At 40.9% G+C, this 26,639-nt stretch overlaps 1 protein-coding gene across 1 annotated transcript; it reads right to left on the bottom strand.

The window, feature by feature from the left end:
• Positions 1–590: 590 nt before the first annotated feature.
• PLRG1 (pleiotropic regulator 1) lies at positions 591–22,065 on the bottom strand. The gene is made up of 9 exons (XM_058193810.1): positions 21,946–22,065; positions 18,264–18,370; positions 17,241–17,383; positions 16,291–16,344; positions 15,664–15,757; positions 4,167–4,204; positions 2,849–3,004; positions 2,321–2,514; positions 591–1,282 (listed from the first exon to the last, which is right to left on the bottom strand). Exons 1-9 carry the CDS (start codon positions 21,952–21,954, stop codon positions 1,223–1,225), a joined length of 855 nt encoding a protein of 284 aa, XP_058049793.1. The 5' UTR covers positions 21,955–22,065; the 3' UTR covers positions 591–1,222.
• Positions 22,066–26,639: the final 4,574 nt, after the last annotated feature.

The following is a 26,639-nucleotide window of genomic DNA, read 5'->3' as shown; positions in this document are numbered from 1 at the left end:
TTATCAAAACCTCCTCATTAACAGCCTCAGGTGTTAGATGGAAATTACACTAATAACAGTACCTTACAAATCAAGCATGCTACTGACAACCTTACATGTGAATGAATACAAGCATACATATAATACACACTTCAAACATTTTTAAGGAAGTTTAAGTGAAGACATTATATCATTTATATCCAACTTGTCTTCGTTAAAACTCACTTGGAGGGGAGAAAAAGCGAAAGATGTCAATCTATATTAGACACACTCTTGAAGCAGTAAGCAAAATTTGAAACGGAAAAAGATGTGCAGTGATTTTTTCAGTCCTTCCTAATGGACTTCTTCTAACTCTCTGAAAAGCTAGGAAGGTGATGCTACTCAGAAGCAAAATTCAATGTTGTATGAAGGGCTGCAAACCAAAACAAGGAACACTTTGCCACTACATTTAAAGCAAAGTCCACCCATATACAAGGATATTTCAGCTGAAAAGCGGACTTACTTCTGAAATTTATTTTATATTCTTTTCAATGTATTTCCTTTACTTTGTTTTCAAGCTTTTATGAATAAGAACGTAAAAATGGAAGAGACAAACATCAAATTACCTTGAAAAGGTTGTTTTAACACAATTTTAATGATTCCAACATGGGATAGGCAAAAATAGAACCGTGACTCAAGCAGAATGATGCACATTCAACATATGAGACTGCAGTTAAATCTTCTATTTTAGGGGAAATGAAATGTATTGGATTACATCTTGACAAGCAGCACATTGTATTAAGGACGTGAATCATTACTACAATGGCTTTTGTTTTCCCTTGACAATTTTATCAATCAGGGTTCTAGGACAGAGTAGTATATAATGTGTTTTTTTAAAAAAAAATAATCATCAAAATTTCAAACGTTACTTCTTCACCGAGGAAGAAAGGAGAAAGAAAAGAGCACTACTTTCCATCCACACAGAAAGACATGCAAACATTTAATGGTTTACAGTTAACAGCATTCTTTTATGTAATGTACTCTGATTTCTTCAGACATGTATAATAGCTGCAGCTGATTTTTCTAGGATGAGAGAAAAGATAAATCCCAAAAGAAAGCATTATAGGAGAAGAGAAAAGATAAACTCGGAGAAGAAAGCAATCAGAAAATGTAAAAACTGCAAACTGAAGCAATAGTTTTAGCAGTGTTTCAGCTATGTAACAAAGGATTGGGGTTACGGCACATCAATGAAAGTTTGGTCTCATTAAAATCGTTTTCTCTTGATGATTTCAGGTTTCCAGCTAACAGGATGAGTTTCTTCAGTCTGGAGAGATTAAAGGAGAAAAAAAAAAGAGTTCTAGTCCAATTCTAACTTTGCATATGCTACAGTTACATATTTCCTAAGATTGGCTCTAGGGAATTTCAGAATACAATACCAAATGATATGCCAATTTAGACTACTTTGGTTTTTCTTATATAGAGCAGTCACTCGTACTAACTTCCCAATCAATCCCTAGCTGTGGAGGAACTCAATGCCATATCTTCTGTATCAATATTCTCCATTTCTTTTTAAATTTTAATGGGAAGAGAAAGACACTATTGGTATAGAAACACAAAAAACACAAATGGGTTTATTTCCACTTTCATCTCAAGTTATCCATGATTAACAGTTTGGGGAAGAATTTAAAAAAGTCCAATTTAAATCTTTCACATAAACCACAGCATCAATTAAGAAACATGAGAATTACAATTGTTTTTGAAAGTGTGTGCCCTATTTTCATTAATCAGATATTTTGCTAAATAGTCTAAGAGTGATTTCTTGTCATTTGTGAACTACCAGAATTTGACCAATTGGTTTTGTTTTGATATATCTTCCTTTATATATCACAACATGCTGCCATACTAAATGTGAAAGCAGGTTGAAATATCATAAATTTACTTGGAAATAAATTCCACAAAACTAAGTTGAACTTTATTATGAGTAGATATATGTAAAATTATTCTACAAAATATAATTCACTGCTTTTAAAATGCAATCATAAATACATATTTTCTTAGCCAAACTGAATAAATATCAAATCACATGTTCTCACAGTTACTTTACTGAAACTGAAGAAGAGAATGCAAAAGCACTTATTTTATTCTATTACTGGAAAATTTCTATCGAACAATTGAACTCAACTTATAAACCCTATTTTTAAAAAATAATGTTTCCACTTGTGTTAAATGTTGTTTGTGAGCCTTATTTAATAGCAGTTTAACCTTAAATATGCTTTTGAGATTAATTTCAGACTATGTGCACTAAGTGTATCTTTAATCTACTTTTATGCTGTAAAATGTTATTAAAAAAGAGTCCACATACCGCAGAATCATCTTCTTTGTAGACTTTTATAGTTTTATCAGCTTCAGCTGTAAGAAGTCTGCTTTCCGATTGGTCAAATGCACAAGAAAATATTCCAGATTCACTGTCCAAAGAACCGGGTTGTACAGCTGCATGCACCCTCTGGAAGTTGTACCCAGTTCTCCAATCCCAAAGGTGCATTGTACCGTTGTCAGCTGAAAATAAAACACTGGCATATTCATTCAAAGTTACAATTCAAGTATACAGCACGGTTATTCCGAAGACTGACTATATAATGTTACCAGTTAGACATGATGGATACAGTAGTCTAACATCCAGTGGATAATCGCAGGTTAGCATACCAAAAATTGGAAACCCGTATTAAATCCTTCCAGCACTAATGTTTTGTGTGTATGTTAATGCTAATCATTAAGTCTGCCAATAAGTTTTAAACAACCAGAGCTTTAGAATAGCACACAAAAGGCAGCCTAACATTGCGTAATAGCAAAACAGAATTTGTTTTCAAATCATATGCAAATTTTAACTTACCTCCAGAAACCAGGACTCCATCTGAGTTCACAGCCAACGTATTGATAATAGCACTATGGCCAGAAAGGTTTTGGATGAAATTTCCATCAGGGAATTTCCACTGTTTTATATTATCTGGAGATCCAGACGCAAATGTGTACCTGTAAGAAAATGTATATTAAGATCTTAATTTTTTTTTTTTTTGCATTTATATCCCGCCCTTCTCCGAAGACTCAGGGCGGCTTATACTATGTCAAGCAATAGTCTTCATCCATTTGTATACTATATACAAAGTCAACTTATTGGATGTCTAATTAATCAGTATTTAATTATTGGTTGTTAAAGTAACAGTTTCAATGTTAAATTATTTCCTCTGAATTATTTTTTGGTGAGAAAGAAAGATAGCTTTCCAGATATTTTTGAATTACAACTTCCAGTGATCTCAGTCTACATTATTAATAGTAAAACTATATGGAACTTGACATTCAATAGCAATTAGAAAGCCCAAGTTCTTCACCCACTAATTTAAGCACCATAGACGGCATGTTTTAAAACAAAGTAACTGATTAACGAGGAGTAGGATGTTTGTTAAAGCCAAATATTGTTAAATATGAATGGGAAGTTATACTTACATAAATTAGGAAGGAAACTTTACGTATGTTTATTTTATTCGTATAAAATGGTAAGAGGGCTTGTAAACACAGAGAAAGATATGCAGTTGCAAGAAAAAGTATGTGAACCCCTTGGGATTACGTGGACTTTTGCATGAATTGGTCATAAAATGTGCTCTGAACGTCATCTAAATCACAGAAGAACACAGTCTGCTGAACATAATACTACACAAACATTAGATGTTGCCATGGTTTAATTGCACATAACATGTAAACATTCACAGTGCAGGGAGGAAAAAGTATGTGAGATCCTAGCCTAATGACTTCTCCCAGAGCTAATTGGAGCCAGGAGTGAGCCAACCTTGACTCCAATCAGTGTGATGACATTGGATGTGTTGCTGACAGCTGTCCTGCCCTTTAAAAACACACACCTGTTTTGGGGTTACTGGTTTCAAGAAGCACTGTCTGATGTGAACCATGCCTCGCAGAAAAGAGCTCTATACGATCAAGAATTAACTTGCATGAAGCTGGAAAGGGTTACAAAAGTATCTCCAAAAGCCTTGATGTTCATGTGTCCACAGTAAGACAGACTGTCTACAAATGGAGAAAGTTTAGCACTGTTGCTACTGTCCCTAGGCGTGGTCGTCCTGTAAAAATGACTGCAAGAGCACAGCACAGAATGCTGCATGAGGTAAAGAAGAATCCTAGAGTGTCAGCTAAAGACCTACAGAAATCTCTGGCACATGTTATATCTTTGCTGACACATCTACAATACGGAAAACATTAAACAAGAATGGAGTACATGGGAGGACACCACGGAGGAAGCCATTGCTGTCCAAAAAAAATATTGCAGCACGTTTGAAGTTTGCAAAAGAGCACCTGGATGTTCCACAGCACTACTGACAAAATATACTGTGGACAGATGAAACCAAAATTGAGTTGTTTGGGAAGAACACACAACACTATGTGTGGAGAAAAAAAGGCACAGCACACCAACATCAAAACCTCATCCCCACTATAAAACATGGCAGAGGGAGCATCATGGTTTTTTGTTTTTTTTTAATTTACATTTATATCCCGCCCTTCTCCGAAGACTCAGGGCGGCTTACAGTGTATAAGGTTTGGGGCTGCTTTGCTGCCTCAGGGCCTGGATGGATTGTTGTCACCGATGGGAAAATGAATTCCAGAGTTTATCAAGACATTTTGCAGGAAAACGTACAATCATCTGTCCGCCAACTGAAGCTCTGCAGAGGATGGGTGATGCAACAGGACAATGAGGACCATAAGGGGCGTGCATAAGGGCACAAACGTGCCTACCGTTCCTGTCCTATTGTTTTTCTTTTCTTCTTCCTATATATATATAGGAAGTGTCACATTGCTCCCAGAAGCACGAAGCTGAAGCCTGAAGATGACGAATGAGACTTCGTCGAAACGTCGCCAAGACTGTTCTGTTTCCCTTCCCCCAATACTCCCAGCAAAGAGTCCGTCAGAGGCCTTCCTTTTTTTTTTCCCTTTTATTTACATAGATACATGTCCTGGCCACGTCTACCCACGGGCCTGCCAAGTTTCTGGAGATAACGAGGAAATTATAGATAAGGCCAGAATTACTCACGAATATATTCTTTCCTCCATTGAAATAGTTAGCTCGCGCCAATTCATTAGCTCGCGCCAACTCATTACTTTGTCCAAGACAAAAAACCAGGAAGTCCCGCCTCCTATTTATAGTCTCTGCAGATGTCACTGCATGACAATTATGACTTGGCTTTGTCCCAACTCTTCCGCTGCTGCGCGGCGATTAGCTCGTGACCTTGCATCGCTCCAAAACTGTTCTTGGGCGTTGCCAAATCAGAAGGAGGCTCCATGGAATCAGGCTGTGCCGGCCCTCCCCATCCCTTTGAGTGGGTGCCAGGGAGGAAAGGGCTCAAGAGAAGCAGGGCTGGCCAGGTCTTCTCCTCACTTTCTGAATCATCCGAGTCCAGGAGTCTGGGTCCAGGAACCTGGGTCACAACACTATCCTCACCGCAGGGCCCTTCCCCGGGCTGACGATCGGGATGCGGTCGGGCTGGGTTCTGCTCATGGAAGGCCTGCACCAGGTCAGGGGCATGAACGCCGGAGGCATCTACCCAGGAGAAATCAGTCCCGTATCCCTTCCACGCGATCAAATATTGGAAACGACCCTTCAGCCAGCGGAGTCTCGACGCTGTGGACTTCAGATTCCTCCGATCCGTCCTCGGCGACAGTGACGGGTGCTGTTGGGCACGAAGGGGACTCGGTGTGGCCTCAGGAACCAGAAGGGACCGTGAAAACGGGTGGATCCGCATGGATCGTGGCAGGGTCAGTCGGTAGGCTACCGGGTTGATGACTGCCTCGACAGGGAACGGGCCGATGAATCGGTGGTCCAACTTCTTTACCGGGCGGTCGGACGGGAGGTGTTTGGTGGAGAGCCACACCGGTCTCCAACTGCCAGCGGGGCGTTGCCCGTCGGGAGCGGTCGGCGGACCGTTGTAATCCTCCTTTGCCCGATTCAGCTGCTGACGTACCAACTGTTGGACCGCATGCAATTCCGTCAGGAAGGTCTGCGTTCGGGAACAGGAGAGTCCGGTGGTGCCAGAGGAAGAGCCGCGGATGGTACCCCACATTGGCAAAGAACGGGTCATCTGAGTAGAGGTGTGCTGAGAGTTGTTAAAAGCAAACTCCGCCAGGGACAGGTAGTCGGCCCAGTTGTCCTGTTGCTGGTTGATGAAGCAACGGAGATACTGTTCCAGTATACCGATGACCTTCTCTGTACCCCGTCGGTCTCCGGATGGTGCGATGACGACAGACATACCTGCACCTCCAACGCGCCATCAGGCTCTTCCAGAAGCGGGCTGTGAACTGAACTCCGCGGTCCGAAACCACCCTGTCCGGTAGACCATGGAGGCGGAAGATGTGCTGCAGAAAGAGACGGGCGTTTTGCGGCTGTGGGCAGTCCGCGGCATGGGATGAAGTGTGCCATCTTGGTGAGCATGTCCACCACCACCAGCACCGTGGTGAACCCAGAGGACGGCGGCAGGTCTGTCAGGAAATCCATAGAGATCGCCCCAGGGTCTGTCGGGTGTCGGCAAGGGCTGGAGGAGCCCGGAGGGGCCCCGTGGCGGTCTTGGCTTGCCGGCACGGTACGCAGGATGTCACGTAGGCATGTATATCATGCCGCACTGGGCCACCAAAAGGTCCGTGTCACCAGGTGGAGGGTCTTGAAGAACCCAAAATGTCCTGCTGCAGGGTTGTCGTGGCACTGGGTCATGACGAGGGCTCGGAGTGGTCCTGTGGGCACATATAATCGCCCAAACTTGAGTAAGTCCTCCTCCAAGGTCCAAGGAGACGTGGGGCCCACCTCCGCCTCCTTTGCTGCGACCAGGCGTCCTGGCGCTGCGCCTCGCACCTGGGCCCGCAAGTCCACTGGCTCCCGTGCTGCGGCCAAGGCTTCTGCCGCAGCACTGTCCGTGGAGGAAGGGGTCCTTGGCGCAGAGGTACTCTGGCTTGCGGGACAGGGCATCCGCCCTCCGGTTGTGACCGCTGGGAATGTAGGTCACGCGGAAGTTGAACCGGCAAAACAACGACCACCGGATCTGCCGCTGGTTCAACTTCCGAGCTGTGGTGAGGTGCTCGAGATTCCGATGGTCCGCTCGACCTCCACCTGATGTCGGGCCCTCCAGATGGTGTCGCCAAGCCTCGAATGCAGCCTTGATAGCCAGCAACTCTTTTCCCAGATAGTGTAGTTGCGCTCGGAAGGGTTGAGTTTCCGGAGTAGTAAGCGCAGGGAAAAGTGTGCCACCATTCGCCGGAGCCTGTAGCAGCACCGCTCCCAGAGCCACATTGACGCGTCCGTTTCCACCACAAAAGGCCGGAGCGGTCGGGATGCCTCAGGACGGGTTCCGTGACGAAGGCTTTCTTGAGGGCTGTGAATGCTTCTTGCTGCGGGGACCCCACCGAATGCAACCTTCTTCCTGAGGAGCTGGGTAAGTGGAGCTGTCAGTGTGGCGAAGCCCGGATGAAGGTCCGGTAGTAGTTGGCGAAGCCCAGCAGGCGCTGAACATCCTTCACCCGACGAGGGCTTCCCAGCTACACAAAGCTTCTACTTTACATGGGTCCATGGCTATGCCCTCGGGCGAGATGATATGCCCGAGGAATTCTATGGAAGTCCGGAAGAAGACGCATTTCTCAGCCGCATTGAGTTGTTGCTCCATAGCGTTGCAGAACCAGACTGGCGTGTCGAAGGTGGCTTTCCTGGACCGGGAGTAAATCAGGATGTCGCCAGGTAGATAACCACGAACCGATCCAACATGTCTCGAACACGCTGCTCATGAAGTGCTGAAAACGGCGGGAGCATTGGTCAACCCAAATGGCATGACAGTGTATTCGTAGTGTCCGTATCGGTGCCGAATGCCGTCTTCCATTCGCCTCCTTCTCGTATCCGCACCAGGTTGTAGGCCCCGGAGATCGAGCTTGGTGAAGATCGTGGCCTCCGCAACCTTTCCAGTAGCTCCGGATGAGCGGCGGGGGTAGCGATTCCGCACCGTAATGGCGTTTAGCCGGCGGTAATCACAGCATAGGCGCAAGTCCCTGTCTTCTTCTTCACAAAGAGGACCGGGGCCGAGAGAGGGACTTTGAAGGCGGATGAACCCTCGGGCCAGGTTTTTGTCCAGGAAGTCCCTGAGGCGGCCAACTCGGGCTCCGACATGGAATACAGGCGCCCCACAGGCAGTGGTGCGTTGGGCAGAAGGTCCACGGGCAATCGTGGGGCCGATGCGGGGGTAGTCGGTCCGCCTCCTTCTCGCTGAACACGCCGGGCGAAGTCCGTCAGCTCAGGAGGCAAGGTGATGGCAGCGGTGGGACGTTCTGGCGGCACAGGTGTGGCGGATGTGATCGACGCACTGCAGACTCGGGAAAGAGATGGTGTTCGCGACCAGGCCACCTGAGGATCGTGGGTCCGAAGCCAGGCCAACCCAAGGACCAAGGAAAATGAAGGTCCGCCGTGACATAAAACTGGATCGCCTCCTCATGGTCCCCAATAGCCAGGCGCAAAGGCTGGGTGGCAATTTAATGGGGCCGGACACCAGTTCTCGCCCATCAATTGTCTCTACCCGCATCGGAGGGTCCACGGAACCACGGGACCGCAAACTGGGTCACAAAGGCCTGGTCCATAAAGTTTGTTGTGGCCCTGAGTCCACCAGCGCATGCGCCTGGAGCCCGTCCGACTGGTTCCCCAACCATATCCGTGTGTCCAGAATCAGATGCCGAGGGGCCCAGAGTCTACTTCCGCAACGCGTCCAGTGGGGCTTAGTACGTGCCCGACCTAGGGTTTCCCGAGGTCGGGCCTGCCCGCTTCCGATTGGTCACGCTGTGATTCGGGACCGGCGTCGTGCCCCGCTTTCTGGGGCAAGAAGCGGCGTGGCGGGCTCCCCACAGTACAGGCACAATCCCCTTGGCGCCCGGTTCCGCTCCTGGGCTGTTAGGCGAGGTCTGGCCGCTCCCAACTCCATGGGCTCTTCCGCAGCGGTTACAAAACGTGGGGCGACCCTGGGTGCTGGTGGTGCAGGAAGTGGGGTGCAGATGTCGACGGAGGGTCCCGGGGTGCGACGGGACGGTCGCCGTTGCAGACGGGCATCGAGGCGGAGACAAAGGCACCAAGTTGTCGAGGTCCGCGGCGCCCACGCGGGCCAGCTCGTCTTGCAATTCCTCTGAGAGTCCCTCCTGAACGCCCCACCAGCGCTGCATCATTCCAGTCAGAGTCCTGGCACAAAAGACGCAAATTCGCGATGTACTCCTGCAGGGGCGTTTCCCTTGACTGAGTTCCTTAAGGCGCCTGGTTGCCGTCAGCATTGAACGGGTCCTCATACATGGTGCGAGGTGCTGCCAAAACGCTGTTGGTCCGCCAGCAGGGGCTGTCCTGGAGCAAGAGGGCGTGGCCCATCGAGCAGCCGAGCCGGAAAGAAGGTTAATCACGAAGGCCACCTTAGCCCGGTCGCCTGGGAAATCCTCTGGCCTCATAGCCATGTAGAGCTGGCACTGTCCCAAGAAGGTCGGGAACATCTCAGGCTGCCCAGAAAACTTATCCGCACGGTTATCGGGCACTTGCGGCGAGGAGGAGGAGTGGGAGCATTTACAACTTCTGAAGGCAAGTCGTTCCACTTATTAATTGTTCTAACTGTCAGGAAATTTCTCCTTAGTTCTAAGTTGCTTCTTTCTTTGATCAGTTTCCACCCATTGCTTCTTGTTCTACCCTCAGGTGCTTTGGAGAACAGCCCGACTCCCTCTTCTTTGTGGCAGCCCCTGAGATATTGGAACACAGCTATCATGTCTCCCTAGTCCTTCTTTTTGTTAAACTAGACATACCCAGTTCCTGCAACCGTTCTTCATATGTTTTATCCTCCAGTCCCTAATCATCTTTGTTGCTCTTCTCTGCACTCTTTCTAGAGTCTCAACATCTTTTTACATCGTGGCACCAAAACTGGATGCAATATTCCAAGTGTGGCCTTACCAAGGCATTATAAAGTGGTACTAACACTTCACGTGATCTTGATTCTATCCTCTGTTTATGCAGCCCAGAACTGTGTTGGCTTTTTAACAGCTGCTGCACTCTGCTGGCTCATATCTAAATGGTTATCCACTAGGACTCCAATATCCCTCTCACAGGTAATATTATTCAGCAACGTACCGCATATACGGTACTGGTGCATTTTGTTTTTTTGGCCTAAATGTAGAACCTTACTTTTTCACTGTTGAATTTCATTTTGTTAGATAGCGCCCAATGTTCAAGTCTGTCAAGATCTTTCTGTAACTTGAGCCTATCTTCTGGAGTGTTGGCTATTCCTGCCAGCTTGGTCTCATCTGCAAATTTGATGAGTTCCCCATCTATCCCCTCGTCCAAGTCATTGATGAAGATGTTGAAGAGTACTGGGCCTAAAACAGAGCCTTGGGGTACTCCACTGCATACTTCCCTCCATGTGGATGTAGTTCCGTTGAGGACTACACGTTGAGTGCGGTTGGTCAGCCAGTTACGAATCCATCTGGTGGTGGTGCTGTCTAACCCACATTTTTCTACTTTATCTAGTAGTAGGTTATGGTCTACTTTATCAAATGGTCTACTTTATGGTCTACTTTATGGTCTACTTTATCAAATCTTTACTGAAGTCCAAGTAAATTATATCGACAGCATTCCTCTGGTCTACTAATTTTGTCATTTTGTCAAAGAATGCGATAAGATTAGTCTGGCATGATCTGTTTTTGACAAACCCATGTTGGCTTTTTAACAGCTGCTGCACACTGCTGGCTCATATCTAAATGGTTATCCAACATTTTCTTAAAATTTCCAGTGTTGGAGCATTCACAACTTCTGAAGGCAAGTCGTTCCACTTATTAATTGTTCTAACTGTCAGGAAATTTCTCCTTAGTTCTAAGTTGCTTCTTTCTTTGATCAGTTTCCACCCATTGCTTCTTGTTCTACCCTCAGGTGCTTTGGAGAACAGCCCGACTCCCTCTTCTCTGTGGCAGCCCCTGAGATATTGGAACACAGCTATCATGTCTCCCCTAGTCCATCTTTTTGTTAAACTAGACATACCCAGTTCCTGCAACCGTTCTTTATACATTTTATCCTCCAGTCCCTAATCATCTTTGTTGCTCTTCTCTGCACTCTTTCTAGAGTCTCAACATCTTTTTTACATCGTGGCGACCAAAACTGGATGCAATATTCCAAGTGTGGCCTTACCAAGGCATTATAAAGTGGTACTAACACTTCACGTGATCTTGATTCTATCCCTGTTTATGCAGCCCAGAACTGTGTTGGCTTTTTTAACAGCTGCTGCACACTGCTGGCTCATATCTAAATGGTTATCCACTAGGACTCCAAGATCCCTCTCACAGGTACTACTATTGAGCAAGGTACCACATATACGGTACTGGTGCATTTTGTTTTTTTGGCCTAAATGTAGAACCTTACTTTTTTCACTGTTGAATTTCATTTTGTTAGATAGCGCCCAATGTTCAAGTCTGTCAAGATCTTTCTGTAACTTGAGCCTATCTTCTGGAGTGTTGGCTATTCCTGCCAGCTTGGTGTCATCTGCAAATTTGATGAGTTCCCCATCTATCCCCTCGTCCAAGTCATTGTTGAAGATGTTGAAGAGTACTGGGCCTAAAACAGAGCCTTGGGGTACTCCACTGCATACTTCCCTCCATGTGGATGTAGTTCCGTTGAGGACTACACGTTGAGTGCGGTTGGTCAGCCAGTTACGAATCCATCTGGTGGTGGTGCTGTCTAACCCACATTTTTCTACTTTATCTAGTAGTAGGTTATGGTCTACTTTATCAAATGCTTTACTGAAGTCCAAGTAAATTATATCGACAGCATTCCTCTGGTCTACTAATTTTGTCATTTTGTCAAAGAATGCGATAAGATTAGTCTGGCATGATCTGTTTTTGACAAACCCATGTTGGCTTTTGGTTATTTCTTTGTTTGCTTCTAGGTGTTCGGTGATTCGTTGCTTGATTATCTTTTCCAGAATCTTCCCCGGTATTAAGGTCAGACTGATAGGTCTGTAGTTTCCTGGATCTGTTTTTTTTTCCTTTTTTGAAGATGGGAACTACATCAGCTCTTTTCCAGTCCTCTGGCAGCTCCCCTGTGCTCCAGGCTGTTTCCCATCTCCGGAGGGCCTCCGTTGGGATGGGGAAGACCATTTTTGCCCTCCCCAGGCTTCTAGAAAACCTCTGGAGCCTGGGGTGAATGAAAAATGGGTCTACTAGGCCCACCATTGCATGCCAAAAGTGGGGGGTCATGCATGCATGTATGGGGGTGGGGCACATTGAATTATGGGTGTGGACACGCGTGTGCCCCCCTACGCTCCCCCCGCTTTTGGCATGCGACGGCAAAAAGGTTAGCCATCACTGGCATAGAAGACTAAGTAAGCAAATTGCACCCATCTCACTTGCGTGCCTTCCTGGCTGGCCACTGGGGAAAAGAATACTTGACCAGACAGATCTGTCCTGGTATGGCTCCTCTTCCTTTTTAAGGTCGGTATTAATGCAGCAATAATATAGTGAAGAGCTGAAGTTAATTATCAGGTCATTTATGCTGCAATTTATTTCTTTATATTTTTAGGATTGCCTACTTAACAGCAATCCCACACAGGCATACTTGAATGTATGCCCTACGAAACTGAAATGATTACCGAGCTTTTGCCTGTTAGAATTGTATTACTCATGGATTGTGTCCTGGCTCATACAGAAATCTTTAGACACTGACTTCCGGTTTGGCACCGTAGGTGATGGCGGTGATCTTTACGATCACCAACCTCTGGATTTTGTGGAATCGCTAGGACAGCTTAAATCTGCTGTCCAGCGGTTCGAAAAACCCTCTCTTCGGGAGAAGAGGAGGGGGTGAGCTGAGGGCAGAGGTTGAATTTCCCTAAAGCCCCTGAGAAAAAAGGGGTTTGAAGGGTTAAGTTCCCTCCAGCAACCCGAAGAGCTCCAGATCCGAGGATTCTTCTGCTTGGGCGGAACCAATCACCACGACCAAACGCCGAGATTTATTTTGGACAATAAAGGATTATACCGGACAGAACGAAAGTGGGAGAACTTTATGCAAGTAGCCAAGCCGATTCCCCGATACTTTGTAACAAGTTTGAAAACAGCAAGAAAATGGAGGCGAATTGTTAACAAGTTAACGAGTGGAAAGCGAAAGTGATACTTTCAGCGTTTGTCTGCAGTTGGTAATTTGCATGTTACTTGCTGCTTTAACTCTTTAACTCTTTGCTGCCTAGAATCTAGGAGAGATTTTCTTTTAAATATTGCTTTAAAAAGCTTTAAAAGACTGTTTCTCAGAGGTTAAGAAGATTTAAACTGAATATTAAGTTGGAAATAAATAAATAATTTTATAGAAGATGGCAGCCAAACAATTAAAATCTACTGTAACAAAGGGCTCTGGAATTTCATCAGCTGGTGCCTCTCCAGCTCATACAGTGGAGACTAGAACATTGAACTTAGAGGTGGTACAAGAGAATTTAAAAGACTTTATGCAAGAAAAATTTAAAGTAATAACTGATGAGATGTCTGAAATGAAAGAGCAGATATCAGAAATTCAAGTGGGAAATAAAGAAGTTAAGGAAGGATTTGTAATTGCAGTACAAAGTTTGGCAACTAATGTGATTTTATTGGAAGAGGAGGTTGAAGAAATTAAGCAACATAATTCAAAATTAGAAAATAAAATGGCTGAATTTCAAAGTAAAATGGAAAAAACAGATGATGAAATAGTTTTGATACAATATAGAAATATGGAATTTGCTCTAAGAATTCGTGGTCTGAAAGAGAATAAAGAAGAGGATTTAAGGAAATTTTTCTGAAGTATTTGCTGAGATATTAGCAGCTCGTCCAGCAGATGTGGCTTATCAAATTGATAAAATATATCGTGAATTCTTGGATAGCAAGGCAAAAAGTTGCCAAGGGATGTTGTTATTTATTTTACAAATAGAACAGTGAGAAATCAGATTTTGCAAGCCTCATATAAGGGGAGAAGATTCAGATTGCTGGTCAGGATATTTTAATATTAAAGGAAATTCCACCAAAATGTTAAGGGCTAGAAGGAATTTGCCTTCCTGGTGAATGAACTTAAAAACGTCAGATTGAATATAGATGGGATATTCCAACTGGTATAATAGTATATTATGCAGGGAAAGTACATCGTCTCAATACAGTTGGAAAAGCGAGAGAATTTTATGTTGAGGCATTAAAAGTTGGAAGTCTTTCTCCACTGGATGCTAGAAGAAAGGAGACTGAAGTGAAGGAAAGAGAAGTGAAGCAGGTTCAAGAACAGATTGCGATGGAAGAAGATTTATTACAAGTGTTGGAAATACCTATGACGGGTCCAGATTCAAAAGAACAAAGGCTGACAAGAGCTGCTGCTAAACGCAAGGAACAAGAGATGAAGGCACAACAACAACTGGCAACTACTACAACGGAAACAGTGGGAGGAGCAAGGCCTAAAGCAAAATGTGATTTGCGGCTAGTGTTCCAAAAGTTTCCTTTGGCCGATAATGGCAATTAAACTATTATCTTGTCAAATAGCATATGAGTAAATTTAGGAAATAATTTGTATTAGATATATTTTTGAAGGAGAGGGGAATTGAGAGTGTGAATAAGCGTGGAGAGACTAGAGATTATAATTTAGGATTTTAGATTATGATTGTTAGTTTTGATACCCTGCATTTTGTTCTGGGAAGTCGGGGTGGGGGGTGGGGGGTAAAGGGGAAGGGAATTGAGGGGTTGAGGTTAGTGATGGAGTGATGGTTAATGTACAGGGATTATTGAAGATGTATAAATATAATTAATGTAGGGTCGGGTCTGACCAGTTGCCATTTTAGAATGGTGGGGAGGGAAAAAAGAGAGAGTAGGAGGTAGGAAAGAGGAGAAGAGGAAGGAAGAGGGGTAGAAGAGGGAGAAGAGTGTAGGGTGGAGGGAGGAGAGGAGGTAGATAAGAGAAGGAGAGGAAGGTTTGGAAAGTAAAAGAAGGTAGAAGAGGGAAGAAGGTTAAAAAGGGGGGTGGTGACTGGGCAGGCCCGACTAATTGTATATAACTGTACATTGGATGAATTATTTGATAAGATTGTAAAAATAAAACTTTTTTTATAAAAAAAAAAAAAAAGAAATCTTTAGACACTATATAAACTAGCTTTTATCAAAAGATCCTTTATGGCACACAAAAGCCATCAGAAACAGAAAAGCTGTTTGATGCAAGTCCCTTTTTTACCTTTTTTTCTTAAATTATCAACAGTAAATAAGGTCTTGCTGAACAACAGGGGCCTCTGTGGCTCAGACTGCTAAGACAGTCTGTTATTACCACAGCTGCTTGCAATTACTGCAGGTTCTAGTCCCACCAGGCCCAAGGTTGACTCAGCCTTCCATCCTTTATAAGGTAGGTAAAATGAGGACCCAGATTGTTGGGAGGGCAATAAGTTGACTTTGTATATAATATACAAATGGATGAAGACTATTGCTTAACACAGTGTAAGCCACCCTGAGTCTTCGGAGAAGGGTGGGATATAAATGCAAATAAAAAAAAACAATTTACAAAGAGCATAACCAATTGGAGCACACCATCATGAGTCAACAAATACCACTTTATGTCACTGTGTTTTGCAAATGAATTTGAAATGCCATTTTGCTTTCTTAGCTGATTAATAAATAAAATATAATTACTTGGATTGAGAAGGAGGCAGTGCCACAGCTAATGACTGAGATGCTGATTCACTAGGCATCCTTTGGATTTTAGTGTCTGCAGTCAGAGCCACTCCTTTTTTTTTAAAAAAGGAAAGAGAATATAATCAAGAACAATAAAATTAACACCTAAATGCTTATTTATGTTACAAATTATATATTTAATACATGCACCATTTTTCATTTTTCAATACATAAAGGAACAATGATCACTTCTCCAAGCGATTATGGAATCAGGGAAATCAAGGGAATTCTAGGTGACGTTTTAAACTGCTAACAGACGTTTTATATATTGAAATATTGTCCACTTCAAATATTATTCTATTTAATAGACTGCTTTTTAATTTTGAATGTTTTTAATTCATTGCAGTCTCTGGATATATGGCTAATGCTGTCACACAGGTATTTCAACTGCTTAGTTTCATAGTACTCAGCATAAATAATCAAAAATAAATTTTAAAAGACCAGTTTCACAATAGTTTTACAACGTTACAACATTCATCATTATGCTGCACCTTAATATACAATGCCATCTTCCTTAAGATCCTGTTCAAGAATACCACAGGATTCCACCTAAACATAATTGTATTTAACAGTAAGCTTACTCACCAGGTCCAGGAGGATATGGATGTGTTCCTGTTATCAAATAATCATTATCTTCTCCTAAGCATTAAGAGATGTATTAAGTCATTTATAGAAGAGTAAAAACAATCATTTAATGATTATACAATTCACGTCATGATTCCAAATGGCAATCATCATTCAAATTTCTGATGATTAATGTAGAAGAATCATGCATATATTTATGCATATGGATATGTGTATATGTATGTAAATACATATCTGAATATCTGAATAGCTCAGGAGGAGTTTAGCAAAGATGTTAAATGTATTCTGAAAAATATTTGGAGGTTCAAGAAGTATTTGAAATGATACTTCTTTCTTTCACATGTAGATTTCAACCTGCAGGATCTACTTTAGTTTGACTAGAATTTCAAGATCATTGACTGAATTCAGAAGAAAAATAATTGTTTGAACAAATGGACATAAGTTAAGAATTCACAAAGAATCTCTCTCTACCCACAAGAACTCACTCTAGCCACTTGTGACTAGTAGTGGAACCAAACTCATGTTCTGAAAATAGAAATTAACTCAGTTTTCTTTTTCATTAATGTAACTTGGGGTTTGAAACCTTTTTTAGTTATTACAATTTTCAACATAGCTGGTAGTCAGATACTCTGCCAATGTATTTTAAAATATCTAGACATCTATTATTACATTCTGATCTATAATTAATTATCTCTGCCTTAAATCAATGACTCAAGTCAATGACCAGCCTTCAGGCAGTTACAATTCTCTGTTCTTCAGCCAGCAGGCCACCCTCTTTTTAAAAGTGGGACACAAATCCAATAAAACAATCCTAAGCATCTCTATAGTTACCATCATCTGATAGTGACCGTACAGTTACAAAAGGTGTTTTTTGAACAAGGGTTCAGGATTATTAAAACCATATCTGTATCCATTACCTACACATATGCACACATGTAACTGTCACCTACCTGGATTTTGGAGATACTGCTTGTGTCCATAGGACTCTACTATGCCATGGGGACCCTTCTCTCGAACACATTCTTTCAATACAGGCATATGTAGCACAGAACCATACTCTGTACGGAGTTTAACTGCCATCTTAATTTTGTGACTGCACAAAAACATACTTTATTACATCTTTATTTTTTTACATATGTTTTACTATAACAACACCATATCATAGTAGAGATTCATATATTCAGAGGTTCAAGTAGTAAAAGTCTGGTGTAAACATACTTATGCTATGCGCTGGTACACATTTTTTTTTTCAAATACAACTTTCTTGTATTTTCTAAATGTGAATGAAATGCAAAAAACATTTCGGATTATTTACCATACAATAACTTGAAGTTTAACTGCATTAATTAAGGGGAATCATTCCATTTTTCCATGGTAGATAGCTCTGAATGCTGGGCTGATTCAAGACTTCAAGATACAAGCTATGAACAATGCCAGGGGTAGGAGCTAAAGTGATCTAAGAAAAGGGAAGCATTGGAAAGATCAGCTGGAGTGGGGGTGGGAGGGGGAGAGATAGCTGCTACTATCCTTGGTTTCAAGAATAGCAGATTCAAAGGGCCAGCCCACTCGGTCTTCAGACAGCTTTCCTTTCTTTGCCTATCTGCTGACTGCCTTGGCTTCAAATATGGCAAAAGGGAGGGGGGGGGGAATCGGGAGGGCGGAGCATTGGATAAATGGAGAACGCCAAGTCAGTTAGATATGCTGCATTTGACGTCACTAATAGTAGGGCAGGTAGGGAAAGGAAATCCTCAGAAGATCAGTGTACAAACCATATGGGGAATGCAAGAGAGATGCACACGAGTCTATTTATTATATAATACTTCCCAAATTTTGTTTCAGCTGATATGTAGAACCACCAAGGTGTTTTGAATTTGAGTCTGGAACAGTTTGCCAGAACTTTTAAAGCACAATCTGTTTATTCGGGGTTCAAAACAAAACCTATTTTTCATTTCATGCCTAGTTCTATTTCTTACCTCCTTTCATCTAATAATACAGGTTTTGCGTTGTCAGCCACAAACATATCATGAGTCCTCTTTAAAGACCTGAATACAAGAGTGTGGACAGAGTGCTTCTGCACTTCCTAAAAAAGAAAAAAAAAGCACACATTGCATTAGAGAAGTTCCTTGAGGATGGGCTCCCCACCTGAGTCCAAAAACTCAGAAGACTAAACCTCTGGTCGCAGGGACCAACCCAGATTGGATTCTGCAAACAAACAAAAAAGAGTTCAGATTTATCCATAACAATTTCAATAAAACAAAGAAGGAAAAAAGATTTGCTTACTAGATAACCATAATTTCTCTTTATGTGCCAATGAGCAAAGAAAATGAACATCTGATCTCACTGAGATTTGAAAAGGAAACCACATAAAACTTTTCCTACTTCTTTCAAAGCTCAACAGAAAAGGAGAAATCTAACTTTCAGGTCAGAAGGAACCACTACAGTAACCGCTCAAAAAATAATCATGTTTTATTTTTTATGGGATAAAACCAAAGGCAGCCATTTCTTCTTGCTCTAAAGATCAACATGTCACAAGAAATCTCCCCCTTTCTATTGTACAACTTATATGAAAGTAAATGCCCAGCTATTTATTTATCTGCCAATATCTCAAGGCTGAAAATGAGATGCTGCCTTCTGTTTATTTTATTTACACAATGGAAATTATTTTCCCATTAATGATATTGTCCTTGACTTCCAACAGTTCATTTAGTGACTGTTCAAAGTTACAGCTGCACTGAAAAAAGTGAGTTATGATCAGTTTTTCACATTTATGACCATTGCAGCATTTCCATAGTCACATGATCAAAATGCAGACGCTCGGGAACTGTCTCACATTTATGACTGTTGTAGTGTCCCAGGGTCACGTTATCAACTTTTGTGACCTTCTGGCAAACAAAGTCAATGGGAAAACCAGTTTCACTTAACAATTGTGTTACTAATTTAACAGCAGTGATCCACTTAACAACTGTAGCAAGAAAGGTCATAAAATGGAGCAAAATACACTTAACAAATGTCTCATTTAGCAACAAAAATTTTGGGCTCAATTGTGGTCATAAGTCGAAGACTACCTGTATTGTTTTGCCTTTGTAAATTGTGGGAAAAGGAGAAAAGTGGTAAAAACCACAAGAAAAATCAGTTTCCATGTTGCTATTTTAATGGACATTATTTAACTGTAAAAATCATTTGTGTGGTGGCTAGGAATTAAAAATAAATGCATATAATCAATTTAATTATATTGCTGTTATTGTTACAGTACTATTACAAATGGATCAGCGGGAAAACATGGGTGACTGAACATCTCCCCTTGATTGGACTATTGCACTGTGCTCTACACGGGGCTATTCCTGAAGAGTAGCTGGAAGAATAAAGTGGTATGAGAAGTATGAGACCTCCTAAAACAGCACACGTTGCATCTCTGCACCACAAGGTTGGTTGTCAGTTTGTTTCTTGGTCCAACAGTGGCTTTAAAAAATAAATAAATAATAAAGCCTTTCATAGTATGAGATCATTTGGGATGGATTTGCACATTATTTCACTTTCTGGCTGGTATAATTGGCATCATACACTTCATTTTAATAGTATCTTACCTTCCAAATGCACTGTGCTGTTCTTACAAGAGAGAGTGAGCCAGAACTTAATCAACAGCAATTTTGTTTGTTGTTGAATTAGCCCATTCTGTTTGGATATTTTATTCTTTGTATCATGAAAAATCTAAACGCTGCAATAATCAAGTAAGTGACAGTTAACCATGAAAAACTGTGTTGGACAAATTTCCTGGATTCACATAACATACTGATTCAAACTAATGGAGATCACCCTAGTTGTGTCTGTTGGTATGACTGGGGAGCATGATATTGGTTTTGCATACTTCTCGGCTGCTTTCTGTACTATTGACCATGGTATCTTTCCGGCTAGCTGTAAGAATTGGGACTAGGAAACATTGTTTTAAAGAAGTATTCCTGAAGAGCTGTTTCTAGTTGGTGATATTGGCAAGAAGAGATCAAATTCTCAGCCACTCTTCTCTACTATTTAACATCTACAGGAAGTCCCAGAGATGATAATTTATTGGTAAGACTTTTTCCCCCCTATAGTTCTGATACCTGAGATTTTTTTAAAAAAACTGAAGGCATCAGGAATTTAACTAGAAGATTTCTACATGGAAAAACATAGGCCCTTCAATTAAAAATGGTATCTATACTGTTTAAATCCGTTTTATCTTGACCCAATGTCACTCTGATGGTACTATGGGCAGCATATAAATTTAATGAATAAACAAGGAGACATTCACATGGGTTGGTTTTGATTTAGCAATTTGTATGAATTAATCCAATTCATCTTACTCAAGAAGCCAGTTAAACATACCTCCATTCAGGTTCTTAATGCTATTCCTGAAGCCAATTACTGAGCAAACAGTACTTTATCATTTTAAATAATATACTGAATGTTTCAAACTTTTAAAAATAGCAAGTAAAGGCAGTCTAAAGTTATACCTGAAAAGAAAAGGTGTTATTTTAATATGTCCAATGCAGCTGACTGAGGAATTATGAAAGCACAGATCACAATGTGGAACCTATGTTGGAGAAGTTTTCCTCTTTCTATTTTTTAAAATTTCATTCTATTATTTAATAGAATAGAATATTTCTTCTTTTCTTCTTTTCATTGAACATTTAATCTTTTTCACTTGGTCAATTGCTGCAATTAAAAATGCAATTGTTTCACACATAAGCAGCCCCTCAAATATTGGAACACTGTCATCGTGTCACCCCTAGTCCTTCTTTTCTCTAGATTAGGCATACCCAATTCCTGCAATATTGGGTATGCCTTCATATATTTTAGCCTCCAGGTCTTTAATATATTTTAGTCTCCAGGACTGGGTGTTTTGTTAATATGATTTATTGGGTTTAGGGATTTTCTTCCTTCACTGTGAGTTGTATTGTGTTGGGGGTATGTGTGCACTGAGGGAGCTCCACCAATCTCATTTGACATGGACTAGGACTAGACTAGACTTTTTTATTGGCCAAGTGTGATTGGACACACAAGGAATTTGTCTTAGTGCAACACGCTCTCAGAGTACATAAAAGAAAAGATACATTCGTCAAGAATCGTAAGGAGTTGTGCAGTGACAATAAAGGTTATTATTATTATAATCACCCTAGTTGCTCTTCTCTGTATTTTTCCAAAGCCTCAGCATCTTTTTTTTTTATAATGCGGTGACCGAAATTGGATGCTGTATTCCAGGTGTGGTCTTAACTAAGGTTTTATAAAGGGCTACTAATCTTGATTCTATGCCCCTTGTTCATACCACCATTTACATTTTACATCCTCTCACGGCCGCATTCGCCTAAGAAGGCAACCTATTAGGTTCCTACGCATAAGTGGATCGTTTGGAGGCAGGGATCTCCAACCTTGGCATCTTTAAACCTGGCGGACTTCAACTCCCAGAATTCCCCAGCCAGCTTTGCTGGCTGGGGAATTCTGGGAGTTGAAGTCCGCCAGGCTTAAAGTTGTCAAGGTTGGATACCCCTGGTTTGGAGGGCTAAAATGTTGGGCAAACACAGCCCCAGAGGGAAAGACCGAAGGCCCCGTCACTCATTTCCTTTCGAATAAAGCCCTGGACGCGCCTAAAGGGTCGGAAGGGAAGCGCTCTTTCTTTCTTACCTCCACCATGATGGCAGCCGGCCTCGGTAAAGCCGCCCGTTGATTTCCCCCCTCAACGGAAACTACTAACACCACAACCAGGACTGTTACCAACAGGCGCTTCCGGCAACGGTCACCCGGCGCGACGGAAGTGACGTTTCCTCGCTCGCAACCCGGAGCATGCGCAAAAGCTGGCCGTCGGAGTGGCGGCGCAAATGTACTCGGGACGCTTTTGAATGTGATTGGGGGGGTGGGGGGACGGTGCGGGACAGTAGATGCGAAGATAGTTTCAGCCACTTTCAACCATCTTGTTAACAGCAAAAGCAACCATGGAACATCATTCAATTAATCAATCAATCAATCAAAAATAAAATAAAATAAAAAATTAAATTAAATTAAATTAAATTAATAAATAAGAAATTTATCTTATATTAACAGTTCAGACCTGTGAGATCTGCTCCCAAGGTTCCTTCGTGGGAGGAGTGCAAGCTTAGCCACTCTTGAAATTCTGTTGGCCGATTTTACAAAACTGAGAAGGGCGGATCGCAGGATCCACCTAACACGTAGTAACAAAGAGTTGGAAGGGACCTTGGAGGTCATCTAGTCCAACCCCCTGCTCACGCAGGTGACCTATACTAGGGATTCGAACGGCCGAACTTTCGTTCTCTGTCTATCTCTCCAAGCACCGGATTTGGTTCAAAAGTTTGGAAGACCCTTTTGTGAACCAGAATATTCTAAATTTTAAGTTTTCTTTAAAACCCAAAAGAAAGGGTTTGTTAAAACTAGTTTTTTGGTGCTGTTAAAAGAAATGGAAAACTAGAATTACTTCTGTAGACTAAAATTCATTTTTTAAAAATTTATTTGGCAAACATGTATAAGATAACAGATATAAGAATAGATACGATTATGAATACAGGATAAGGATGGGGACAGTTAGACAGGGACGGTAGGCACGTTGGTGCACTTTTGCACGCCTCTTACAGACTATATATATATATATATTCTAAGTTATGTCGGTAACAAGGTTTGCTTCGTAGAGGATTCCCGAGATTATTGGTCCTTAAAGAAAGTGTGGGTTATCTTTAGGTCAGGCTGCATCCAGATTTGGAGAAAAATATTAAGAGAAATTATAGAATTGAAGTAGCTGCAACACCTATTACGATCAACCAGGCTTTGGATAAAAATGCTGTGGGAAATGAAAAGCACATGGTTGCCCCTAAAAAGGTTTAAGGTTGCCCTTAAAAAAAGGTTTAAGGTTGCCCTTAAAAAAAAAAAGGTTTAATTGAGTGTGATTTTTGTATATATAAGAGGCAGTCTCCTATGCAATCCAGATATTCAGAAGATAACGAAAATGTATATTTACAGCATTATGAAGTTTGCAAAGTATTTCAGAGTTGTATACAACTCAGAGTTTTATACTCGGAGTCTGTACAGCTTTCATCCCCCTGGCTTCATGTTGTATTTGGGGCAAAAAGTGCTGTTACAGATTCTGAACAGAAGAGAGTGTAGTTTAGCTTGTTTCACAGCAAAGTACCATAAAGCAATTATCAACATCAAAAGACGGGTTGTTTTTTTCATGCAAATGAAAAAAAAATCCAAACTGATAAAAAGTTTTAGGTTGGTTGGCGGTTGCAGTTCAATACTTCCAGAGGCTTTATTTTAATTGCTTTAGAACAATTAAGACTATAAGCCTGTATAATTTATATATCAAGATTTGTTGAATTTATCAGAGTTTAAGTTTAAAGATGCTTGTTTCCTAATAAAGGAGTATCATTCTTTTGTTACTGAAATCATAATCTGCAAATAATTGGGCATCTGTGGGAAGAAAATTTGAAAGATGCAATTGGCAAAACAGGAAAAATTGCCAATATATAAGATTAGGAGTTGCACCATGATGCTATTGCATGCATTTTATAATAATCTCAATTTCTGCAAGATATGTCAATAACCAAAATATGCGATGACATACAAAATGCTAAGGAAACTAGGTTGATCATCAGCAATTTCAAAATAATCACATATCTAATAATTTTTGCTTAATGGATTTTAAGTTTTTCCTTGGAATAATTTTCATTAAATACACTGATATTGAGTATTTAATAGCTAAGTGACCAAGAGCTAATCTGATAAATCCAATCTGTTTTTTAAAATCAGCTGTTGATTTATATGTGTGTGTGTGTATGTGTATTATAAATATGCAATATAAAAATAGCTGTCTTTTTTCAAACAAGTTGTATTTAAAAATGTACATTTGGATTAAATCATGTACAATGTGCTACTACCATACTCAGCTGTGGCAACTGAAAACTGGAAAGTATACATTAGTCTTCACAAAATGCTTTGGTTGTTTTCTTTATATTTTGATTACATTAGAATCTCATTTACAAGAAGTTACTGCTTCAACTTTTTGCTTGCCTTCAGATTACAATTTGAGATATCAGAGATAGACTCTATGTTTGCTTTGCTGCTTTAAAAGTTAGAATAAACTTGCAACACCCCTTATGAAAAACACTTTTAAATAAACAACCAGACGGACTGGTTGGCTTCAACGTTGCTTATATTTGGTCAAAAGTCTCTGTTCCCTTGTAATATGTGCAAAAGCAGTCTGATATGAGAGTCACTGAGAGTTGGCCTTGACTCATCTGGTAGATACAGCAGGATATTTCACCACTGTTTGAATAAGCCCAGTAAGGCAAACAATGCAAGTTAGCATCTCTGTCCTCCACTGGCTAAATAAATAACTTGATAAATGAATGAAAAGCCAAGGAAGAACAAAATGCCTACCAACATCTTTACCTCCACTTCTGTTTACATGGAAAACAGTGTTCTCCATCTAGCTTTAGCAATGCAGCTTATTTATATACTCCGTTCTCATAAAAAGCTCAGGCAAGACATGCTTTGTCATAATAGTTCAAAGAAACCATGATTTTCCTGTGTAATCTTTGCCTAATTTGAACTGCAATAGTAGATATTTCTTTACACGCTACTGCAGTTCAAATTAGGCAAACATTACATAGGCAAATCATGGTGGCAAGTATTGTGTAACATTGGTCAACAGGATAATAAAGATAGTCAAATAATTTCCCCTAAATGCTGCAAGGTATTTGTGGCCTAGCTGGGAAAACTATTTTGTAATGTTAACTTTGGTGCCCAGTGTACTACTTGGAATAATTGTCTATTTTACTTGACTGATTTTATGAGTCATTGTTGGATGCTCTATTCCACAATTTCCTGTTATAACACCAACAGGTCAAACTATCTGTACATTAACCGATCAATCAAATATATTTAGGAATGGCTAATGCAAAAAACATCAAATGTTGCATTCTTATATTTTATATTACATATGTTTAAATCTTTGTTTAAAAATTTGTTTAAAAATGTTTAAACTTTGTTGCTGGTAATCCTTATGATTTATATTGATATATTGACCATCATTTGTGTTGTAAATGTTGTACCTTGATGAACATATCTTTTCTTTTATGTACACTGAGAGCATATGCACCAAGACAAATTCCTTGTGTGTCCAATCACACTTGGCCAATAAAAAATTCTATTCTATTCTATTCTATTCTATTCTATTCTATTCTATTCTATTCTATTCTATTCTATTCTATTCTAAATCGTAGGGTGCTAATTAGGTTGCGTTCCAAAGACTTTATGACAAATATACCAGAAGTGGTTAAGCTGTTGCGCTAAGAATGGGGAGAGCCAGGTTTTAGTCTTCCATCAATCACATAAGTTCACTGGTTGTTTTGGATCAAATCATATTTCTCAGCACAATCTGTTTCATGGAGATGTGGGAAAATTAGGAAGAAAGAACGATGTACAGCGTATATGTCTCCTTAAGTACCTCAGTGTTCTCCACTCCTCTGAATACAACAAAATACCTTATGCTACCAGACTTGAAATCCTGGGTTTAGAAAATTTAGAACTATGCCACCTTCGACATGACCTGAGTTTAACTCATAGAATCATCTATTACAATGTCCTTCCTGTCAAAGACTACTTCAGCTTCAATTGCAACAATACACGAGCGCACAATAGATTCAAGCTTAATGTTAACCGCTCCAATCTTGATTGCAGAAAATATGACTTCAGTAACAGAGTTGTTAATACTTGGAATACACTACCTGACTCTGTGGTCTCTTCCCAAAACCCCCAAAGCTTTAACCAAAAACTGTCTACTATTGACCTCACCCCATTCCTAAGAGGTCTGTAAGGGGTGTGCATAAGAGCACAACCGTGCCTACTGTTCCTGTCCTATTGTTTCCTTTCCTTATATCCAATTAGTATAGTTATTACATACTCATGCTTATATATATGCTTATATATTGTATAGTTATTTCATGCTTACGCTTATATATACTGTGTGACAAAATAAATAAATAAAATAAAAATAAAAGTGTAAGGCAGACTATAAGATAAAACATATATAACACTTTTACATATACTGGCAGTTTCCAGACTTCCTTTCCAACCTCAACATCTATTAATTTATGGAATTGGATCATAATTCCTTCATTGGACAGGATGGCATAGAAGGAATATTTTTGAAAAGAATACTAGTGGATGATTTTCAGGTCTTTTAGTTGCAGTATCTTCTTTTAATAATTTATATATATAGTCACCCATCTTAACCAATAATTGAGCAGGTAACACTACAATAAACCTGCTTGTATGATAAAATAATATATCAATCAAAATTTTATTTT

Source organism: Ahaetulla prasina, chromosome 8 (genome assembly GCF_028640845.1).
Source record: "Ahaetulla prasina isolate Xishuangbanna chromosome 8, ASM2864084v1, whole genome shotgun sequence".
In the NCBI taxonomy this organism is placed as follows: domain Eukaryota; kingdom Metazoa; phylum Chordata; class Lepidosauria; order Squamata; family Colubridae; genus Ahaetulla; species Ahaetulla prasina.
Note: the sequence above shows the minus strand (reverse complement) of the source record. Positions and strands in the feature narration are given on the sequence as shown.

Bases quoted from the DNA above. Each gene is read 5' to 3' on its own strand.
- PLRG1 (XM_058193810.1), bottom strand. The intron at 2,515-2,848 runs GTAAGTTAAAAT...TTTTATTTTCAG, and splicing joins TGGAGTCCTGGTTTCTGGAG to CTGACAACGGTACAATGCAC. The intron at 1,283-2,320 runs GTATGTGGACTC...TAATCTCTCCAG, and splicing joins ACAAAGAAGATGATTCTGCG to ACTGAAGAAACTCATCCTGT.